At 50.9% G+C, this 9,271-nt stretch overlaps 1 protein-coding gene across 1 annotated transcript in view; it reads right to left on the bottom strand.

Moving 5' to 3' along the window:
- Positions 1 to 279, bottom strand: part of PSD2 (pleckstrin and Sec7 domain containing 2) — a 33,508-nt gene extending 33,229 nt beyond the window's left edge. The window contains exon 1 of the mRNA XM_010193896.1: positions 41 to 279. Coding sequence (XP_010192198.1) covers positions 41 to 279 — 239 coding nt within the window. The remainder of the gene's footprint in view (positions 1 to 40) is intronic.
- Between the last annotated feature and the right edge of the window lie 8,992 nt (positions 280 to 9,271).

Raw genomic sequence — 9,271 nt, 5'->3', positions numbered from 1 at the left:
GGCGCGGGGGCCGCCCCCCCCCGCCCCCTCCCCCCCCTGCCTCTCGCTCGCCTCCGCCGCCGTTTCCAGATGTTCGTCCCCCTGGCGTCCACACTCCCCCTCCGCTCCCTGGGAGGGCTGAGCATCATCCCAGGGGCTGGCTCTCCCGCTGGCAGGCTGCGGAGGCTGGCTGGGCTGCTCTTCCTCATCGCTGCGGGCCAGCGCGGCCGGCTGCGCGCCCGAGGAATGCGGCTCGCAGTCATCTGCGTCGGAGCATGGGAAGGGGCTGTTCTCGCTCATATTCCGCTGCTTGTCCCAGCGCGTACGGGCTCCCTTCCCGCGCTCAGCTCAGGCTCGGTACTACCTGCAACAGGACAGAAACTACATCATGAGCACCCAGGGGGGCTGTCAGAAAGGTACGGGTTGGTCAAGAGCAGCTGAGAAGGGTGCAGTTTGAAGTGGTGCTCGTCAAAATACCCCCCATCCCTTTCATCCCATCAGAGCAAACGCAAAGAAGGACCACAATGGGGTTTGCTGCTTTTGTAGAAACAGAAATGTGGCACAGCTGTTTTTCCTAGGCTGGCTACCGGGGTGCTATTCCCAAGTATTCCCCACCCACCAAAACCAGGAGAAATAGCAGACAGGTGTGGTTTTTTTATATTTTTTAACAATTCTAAGCAGCTGTGATGTGCCAACCTGTGCGATTCTCCCTGCTGACCTTGCATTTCTGCAGAGCTCCTTGCCTGCAGAGTAACATTTCGTTTCCTGACACACCAATACTACTGAAGGATGTTACAAGTTGCCAGTTAAGGCTCTGGCACAAGTGTCCTCATTGAATACACCCCTGGGATGCTCTCTTTGTAGGGCAAGGACACTGTATTGCACCAAATGGCACAAGTAGCTTTTTGATAAAAAGCCACTTTATTGGTGAACGTGCCCATTGATACAATATTTGCAAGTTTTGGGAGTACCAGCCTTAGCCATGGGCTGTAGCACCATGGTGCAAACCATTGCAAGCCCTGCAGCTGCAATCCAGTGCCACCAGAAATGGTCTCTTCTGGAAGCAGGAGTTCCTGTATGGTGCTCAGGCTGCGCCATGGTAACAGCTGATTTTGGTTTAAAACAATGTCTATCTCCACAGCTAACCAACTACAGCAGGCAGATGGGACCCCTGGGTGCTCCCCCTAATTCTGATCCTAACTCGCGTCTCAAGCAGACCATTTAAACTCCCTGCCTCAGTTTCCCTCTCTATAAACCAGGGATCATCCCTCACCTCTGAGAAGCCATGGGGAAGCCCAGACATCAGCAATGGGCTCTGGGTGCTCTGACTTGCTGAGCTGCAGCGCTCATTAGCAGTTAAAATCACTAATTGCTTGGGCTCTACTAGCTCTTGATAATAAGAGGTGCTAAGCTGCAGCTGCCTCTGCTCTTATAACCCCTCACCCTGTGATGTCAGCAGCTTTTTCCCTGCTGCTGGTTGCTCTGCATCTGGGCAAGAAGCAAGGGAGAGGTGGGATTTGACTCCAAACACCCCTTTGTGTCCTGGGTTCGGGCAGGTCCACATGGGTATGTGTTGAGTAGGTGGCTGAGCAGGACAGATCTCAAGGGGATACCCTTGTCCTGCTCCTCACAGCTGGGAGACGTGATGGGCTGGGGGATTCAGAGCCCTGTATGAGATTGGTTTGGGGAGAAATGCTCCTTGAGACCTGCACATGCCACAGCCATATAAGATGGGGCAGGTCCCTCCTCGAGGCAACGCTGGCATTTTTACCTCTTCTCCACGTGCATCCGTGTGCATCCCCCGCTGTCACAGGGTGCGCAGCATCCCCGCACCTATGGCACTAGGCACAGCCAGGCACTTCCCGCAGATGCACGATCCCTGTCTGTAACAAAGACCCGAAAAAGTGAGACCCAGGCCAGAGAATAGGACCCCCATAATCTCCTGCCACCTCAGTGCTGCTCTGTATTGGGCTGTTTCCCAGACCTGCCCCATGGCCTGTTCTTTGCAGAGCACTGCAAGTGGTTGCAGGTTTGAGGAGAAACTTGACAATAAGCCCACTTAATGTCCCATTTCATCCACCAGATCCATAGAGAAAGACACCTGTGTTACAGAGGGATCTCTCCCACCAGTCCTTCCCCAGCCCCACCAACAAACCAAGAGCCATGTTGGAGGTCTTTGAGCTAACTGCAAGCAGATCTGAGCTATCAAAATCATTGATGGAGCAACATTTCCCTTGCAGAGGATGCTGTACAATGCAGAATGGCAAAGGGACAGTGATGCCTCTCCATGAGGTGACCCCAGGCTGGAGGAGCATGTCTGGGCACCATGGATGGTGTCTTCTGCAGACAACAGCCTGAGATCCTAGACGTGCCACCTGCTTCCCAATGTACTACTTCTCCCATGTATTTGGTTTTCCTGTGCCCTGACAGCAGGGCCAAGCCAAAGCAGCATCTTCAAGGAATTCACCTGCAAAACTACTACGACTCTCCTGAGCATGACCACGCTGTAATCTTGAGTAATACTGAAAACCTAACATGAGCCGAATTTTGACTTTCCCATAGTAAAGGCGCAATACAGACATGCAATGTAGAGCCAAAGCTGAAATCTTTGGAGGAACCTTTCCAGCAAAGCTTTGCTGGCCTTTTTCTTAATATGAGATGAATCATATGGCTTTTTGGAGTCCAATTTTTCAAAACCAGCCAAAGAGTTTGGGCTGCAATTCCCCACCTCCCTGCCATCCATCCAAAAACTTAAGTAGGAACCAGACACCACCCAAGCTAAATTCCAGTCCAATAGCTAAAGCTTGGCACAGCTCTATGCAACCAGAAAACAGGAAGGTAAATGTGGTTAGGAGTCGGGCCTGAGTAAGAAATGTTGGCAAAATTTAGTAAGTGTGATGGCCCATCCATCACTCCTAACTTTAACCAACTTATATTATCAATAACAAAAAAAACCCCATTGCTGTTATTAGGTATAAACTACTGCATTATGCCTACTCTGTTTTATCCTCTGTGAAGTCTAACTGGGACATTTATGGTTTGGAAGAAGGGTTGTAGGAGGCTGAGGAGCCAGCAGTTAAGCCCTTAGGCATGATTTTCCTTGGCCTGGGTTCCCACTGGAGAAGAGGCATCAGGAAAGCCCCAAGAGGCTGCATGCACAGACGATTGCTGAGCAGGAAGACCATCAGCTCCCAGTTTCCAGTGTACTGATGTGAGCAGAGCCAGGAGAGATCCAGGCCTCTCTCAGTCTCCTGATGATGAGAAGCTGGACATGAGCCACCAATGCACATCTGCAGCCCAGAAACCAACCACATCCTGGGCTGCATCACAAGAAGTGTGGCCAGCAGGGCCAGGGAGGGGATTCTGCCCCTCTGTTCTGCTCTGGTCAGACCTGACCTGGAGTGCTGTATCCAGCTTTGGAGTCCCCAGCACAAAAAGGACATTGAAGTGCTGGAGCAGGTCCAGAGGAGGCCACAAAGATGATCCAAGGGCTGGAGCAGCTCTCCTATGGAGACAGCTGAGAGAGTTGGGATTGTTCAGCCTGGAGAAGAGAAGGCTCTGGGGGAACCTTATAGTGACCTTCCAGGACCTGAAAGGTGCCTATAAGAAATCTGGGGAAGAGCTGTTCACTGGGACATGGAGCAATAGGATGAGGGGTAATGGTTTTAAACTAGAAAAGGGGAGATTTAGGTTGGATATTAGGAAAAAGCTCTTCCCCATGCGGTGGTCGATCACTGCACAGGTTGCCCAGAGGTGGTGCAGGCCCCATCCCTGGAGATATTCAAGGCCAGGCTTGATGGGGCTGTGAGCAACCTGATCTGGTACCAATGTCCCTGCCCACTGCAGGGTTGGACTGGGTCAGCTTTAAAGGTCCCTTCCAACCCAACACATTCTGTGATGCTATGACCCCTCTGCGATTTGTGTGTCTCCTGTTGGATCCATGCTGCACTGCACACACATGGATGGAGGCTGTCATGAGCACTTGAAGTCTGCAGGCAAGCTGAGTGTATAACAACCCATGAAAAATTACCCAAGAAGTCACTGGATACTTGATTTATGTTTGTGGTGACAGTCACTTGAAGCACACCCAGGTTATGGGTGGCTGAGACTTCCCAGAAGTTCCTGAGGACCTGGGATGTTGAGTTGTGATGGGCCATGGCTCCATTCCCAACTGCCCATGGTGATGCCTCATACTGAAGACACACAACTGACTTTATACAGCCTAGGCAGCATGTCCTGCATTAGCTGTGGAGTGTCTGTCCCACTCCACAACCCCAGGAGACAGCCATACATGGCAGGACTCATCTGTGAACCTTCCCCAGCTATGAATACATGGGCAAAGGGAAGAGGAGACAGTCTGCAATGCCACAACTTGGACTCAAAGGAAGACAACCGAGGCTGGAACAGCTGGGTGCAACTGTCCACATCTGCCTCCAGCAAACAGCTGGAAGGTTACTAACACTGTACAGAGTGTACAGAGTTAAGATGGACTCTTAACGTCCTTCTGTTTGCTCTGAGAAAACACCAAAGTGCAGCTCAGTCTCTGTCCCAGAGCAGACACGGCTTCAACCAGGCCATTGGGAGAGGACACACTGCAGCACAGGGGGAGTGAGGGGATAGGGGCAGGTATTCAGAGTCCCCCTCTGGGGCTCCGTTCCGCTGCTCCTTTCCACAGCCTGGCAGACAGGAGGATGGGTTGGATGTCAGGCTGATATTCCCCATGTCTCTGCTTGTTTCTTTTTGTTTCTGCTTTGCAAAACGCTTTCTGGCACAGGGGAGGGCTGGAAGGTGATGTCTGGTTTCCCACCAGTGGATTTTCACGCTGCCCTTTCTGCAGGCTCAGGCGTCCTCTCAAGTGACTGCTACATCCCTAGGTTCTAAGGTCTATGTCCCTTTGGACCAGATCAGCTCTGTAAGGCCCATATAAGCAGAAGAACATGGATTCATGCTGGAAAGAGGTCATTATTGCTGTAGGAAAGGCTAAAGGAAGCCAAGGCATCCATGATCCAGTGCCTTTCCATCTCTTCCCCAATGCTGGGGCTTGATGCTTCCACCACAAGATGGGAAAGAGGCAGAAAGTACTGGGAACCCCATCCCCTGCATCCCTCTGATGCTGCCCTTTCTTGCAGGCCACATCCAAGCAAGCCAACACCATTTGCTTCTTTTATCAGAATCCCAGCAACACCAGCCCACCATGTGCCATATGCCCAGTGCCACAGGATTGCAATCCTGGGCAGCCACCAACTCCCTGCTCCAGCCCTGCTCATGGCTCCTGGACCATGAGGAGACAAGGCAGGACTGGTTATGGGGCAAAGGAGAGCAAAAATGCCCCATCATTACTTTGGGACAATGGTTGGATTTGCCGTGGGGCCAGCAAAGCCGGGCTGGCATCCACTGCAGGGAAGCACTGGTCCCGGAGAGGCTGGGCAGAGGCAGCAAAGTTTGCCCTGTTTGTGAGCAGGGTTGGAAACCACACAGCGGCTCTTTCAGGGGCCGGCTCTGGAAGTCTCCCAGCTTTTGTTGAAGCTGAATGGCTGGTGGGAAATGATTTATTTTTAATTTTCTTCCCTGCGTTAGGAACTGGAAAGGCTCCCACTTCAGTTTTGTGTAACCGCTTGGCTGCTGCGACACAGGAAGGCTTGGAGAAGAATCCTGCTGCTCAGTGGAGCATGAGCTTCCCCTCAAGCTCGCACGGAGCTGGGCTCTTCGTGCTGCTTTGCCTCTCTGCTCCGCATCCTGTCCCCTTGAGTTTGGTGGCGATGGGGCAGCAGCTTCTTCATGAGGGCTCTGTCCACTATGAGGATGTCCAGGTGGTGAGCAGGAGGCATGGGGACAACCGCCCCAAGAACCCTTAATCCTGCTCTTTCTAAGTTATTTCCATCCTCAGGACAGGAGACGTCACCCTCACACCTTGTTTGCAGACCACCCTAAAATGCAGACTTCTACAACACTCTCTGAGTCCCAGGACCCAAATCCAGACCATTTCAAAGCAGCTGCAGATTTCTCAAGTTACTGATTTCCGAAAAACACCTTCCACCCTCTTTTTGCAAGAACGAAAAGCAATTTTAGCAGCAGTGTTCATGGCGGGAAGAACTTTTCAGCAGAATTGAGAGAGACGCGACAGGCAGATGTTTCCTGCTTGGCCCTTTTCCTTGACACAACCCGTGCCATGCAGACACGTAGACATCACTGAAATGCAGCTACAGCTGGGCCTCATCCCCGTCTGCCTTACAGCCAGCCCGCTATGCCTGCCTTCTGCTTTTCTTAGAGACGAAAGTACTAATGAGCTGAATCTGTTTTTCTGGGCATCTGGTTTGGGTTTTATAAGAGCTTAAAAAAAATTCCCTGGGTCACTCATGTTGGAAAGAGTCCTTGAGCTCCTTGGGCTAAAAGACCAAGTGACATCCTCTGCTGTGATAAACCACATGCTCCCAGTTCCCATATGAAACGTGCTATTTGATCTACACGCCGTCGATCCCATCCGTAATGTGGCTGGTGAATGGGAATGGATGTGCTTTTATCACCCAGCTCAACAACGAATGTACAAAATGCAGGTGCAACACGTTACCCCGGGCAGAGGGTGTCTGCATGGGCACAGGGAGGTTTCTTTGAGGAGGCAAACACATAGAGAGATGGAAAGATCACAGCCATGGCTCTTCCTTTTGAAGTACGTCTCCTCCCTCTTCTGTCTCTGCTTTGACCTCTGCACTTTCAACACAGCTGAAAATAAAAACCTCTTACCATACTCATTGTGAAAATCCTCATTTACTTCTCCCATGGGCTAGAGGCTTGTTTTTCTACGATTCTGAAGACCTCACTCAGATCACCTTTCAGCCTCTCCTCTCCAGATTGCAGCCCCTGCCTCAGCCTGTTCTCATTAGGCAGCTGCTCCACCCCCTTGAGCATTTTGACTGCCTCTCTCCAGATTTCCTCTATTATTTCTATTATTCTGTTACAGTCTGGAGATGGGGAAAGCGGCACTGCATAGTGGACTCAAGATGGGGCACACTGAGGATTTATGCAGCACCAAACTGATGCCCTCTGTTCTATACACGAGTCTCTGATGACACTGAGCTCTGGCTCACCCACACCATCTCCAGGGCCTCAGAAGTGGGGTTGGGCTGGGGTCTCAGCCAATGATTATTTCAAAGGTGATAATCTAATTATTCTTTCCAAGGATAATGAAGAATGTGGGCAGAGCTTGAGGGATGCTCTGGTCTCCCCTTGCTGTTCCTCTGACTCTGCTACCTTGAACATTATAAAGACCCACCAGAAGAGACCCTCCACTAGTGGAGGGCATCCATGACTACGTTACCCATCCTGTGGAACGACTAAGAGTTGATGTGTGCAACTGCTCAGAGCCCACAGTGTCCTGGTTCAAGGGGAGCTGTGTCCCCTTCCAGTGCCCATGGGTCCATGGAGATGCCCTTCCCTCTGCAGATCCAGATGGGATCCATGTGCCTGGGGTAGTCTAAGAGGGCCCTTAGCAGTTTTGGTTACAATCTCAACTTGTGACTTGAGAAACTCATATCCCATCCTTCAGTTCCCTGCTTTGCAGCAGCCTTTCTAAGGCAAATCATCCAACCTTGTAGTCCCCTTGCTCCTGAAAACATGGGAGAAGAGCAGTGCTCTGTGCCTGGGGAGGGCTGGAGCGAATGAGAGATGCACTTCAGACAGGGAGGGACTGGACACCCACCATGGGCTCAGGTCTGCGTTCAACCCACTCCAACCCACATCCCAAAACCTTGCTGTCCGAGAGGGAACTGGGGTGGACAAGAGCCAGCACGGTGCTGTGGGAGCCCCAGACCTGTGAGGGTCCCCAGGGCCAGCCTGCCCATGCCAGAGCCAGAGTGCCAGCAATCCTGGGTGGGTGCTGCTGCATGCCAGCACCCACTCGGGCTGAAAGAAAACATGGTTCAACAAGGAAATGCTTTATAGAGCCTTTGGGGTACTGATGGTCATTGCCCATGGGCCATAATGTCCCAGCGGTTTCCATTCCAAACAGTTCAAACCGCAGGTTCTATATCCCCCACTTCCAACGTAGAAAAGAGGCTGTGGATAAAGCATATCCCACAGACTAAAATAAACCAGCTCCATGCTAAAAAAAGAGCCTTTGGGTAATCAGAAATCACTGTGCATGGAACATACTTTTTCTTCAAGCCAAATCCTACAGCTCTTTATTTTGAATTTTTATTAGAGTCCCCGGAGCAATTAGTACACATTCGGATCCAAATGACTCCTGAAAAACCTCATCCTGGGGAAACAATGGCAGTTTTTCGCTTATAGAAAACAATAAAACGGAGTTTTAAAATCGTTAATAGCTTTTTTGTTTGCACTCTTTTGCAGCTACTCAAAGGGGGAAAATAAAACAATATACTTGGTATTTTTAATGTATTTTCTTCCTTGCACTGACACCTTGGCCACACAGCACTTTGTGCACTGAGCTTTCCTCCAGCCCCGTGCATGCATCATGCAAACCTGACTGTTCTTCTCACAGGGGAAACTGAGTCACAGTCCCAGGCTCATGGAGGTGAAAGCCTGAACTGCACCATCCCCTGGTGAGGTGGTAGGAGCAACTTAAGCTTCCACCAAAAAAAGGGCCAAAGCATAGGGACGGTGAGTTTATGTGTTCCCCAGAAGTGTGGGCTTGAGAGGGAAGGTCCAGGAGACTGATGGACATGGAACTGAATATCCTCCTATTCTAGAGAGCAATGTTGGGTCCATAATTGTCCTCAGTAGGCCCTGAGACCCCATCTTCAGGCAGTTCAGCATCTCAGATGTCATCTCATTGAGAGCAGGGTGCCTGCCTGGGCAGCCAGTGGGTCCCAGTGCCTCAAACCCTGCACCAGAGCAGAATTAACAGCTCATCATCAGCCTGTGTTGTTCAAGATAGGAGTTTACAGGGTTTCTTAGCTCAGTTCAGAGCTGGCTCCATCCTCTGCCCGTTCGCTTTGGTGCTCGCTTTCTCTTGAGGAGGAGTTTTATAATTCAGGCAGCTGTAAAACTGGGCTTCTGTCCTGGCTGTCTGTAGGTTGTATTATAAAAGCGGGCTGTTTATGGGGCCTTTCCACTCAGTTTCATGCAGCATTGTAATTGAATTTGTTAAAACCCAGCTTTCCCCACAGCCAGGATTACCTTTTATAAAAGTTCACAAGAGCTGTAACTGCCTCTCATAACCCGTGACTGGAAACAGCCATTCCCCCTTCTATTTTTCTCCCTTTTCTTTGATCCTCCCTCCCCACATTCTCCCAGTATCCAAAATAATAAAACAGGGCTGGCAGTTGACTCAGAC

The sequence above is a fragment of the Mesitornis unicolor genome, unplaced genomic scaffold (genome assembly GCF_000695765.1).
Source record: "Mesitornis unicolor isolate BGI_N332 unplaced genomic scaffold, ASM69576v1 scaffold15811, whole genome shotgun sequence".
In the NCBI taxonomy this organism is placed as follows: Eukaryota; Metazoa; Chordata; class Aves; order Mesitornithiformes; family Mesitornithidae; genus Mesitornis; species Mesitornis unicolor.
This window is presented reverse-complemented; position numbering and strand designations above follow the sequence as displayed.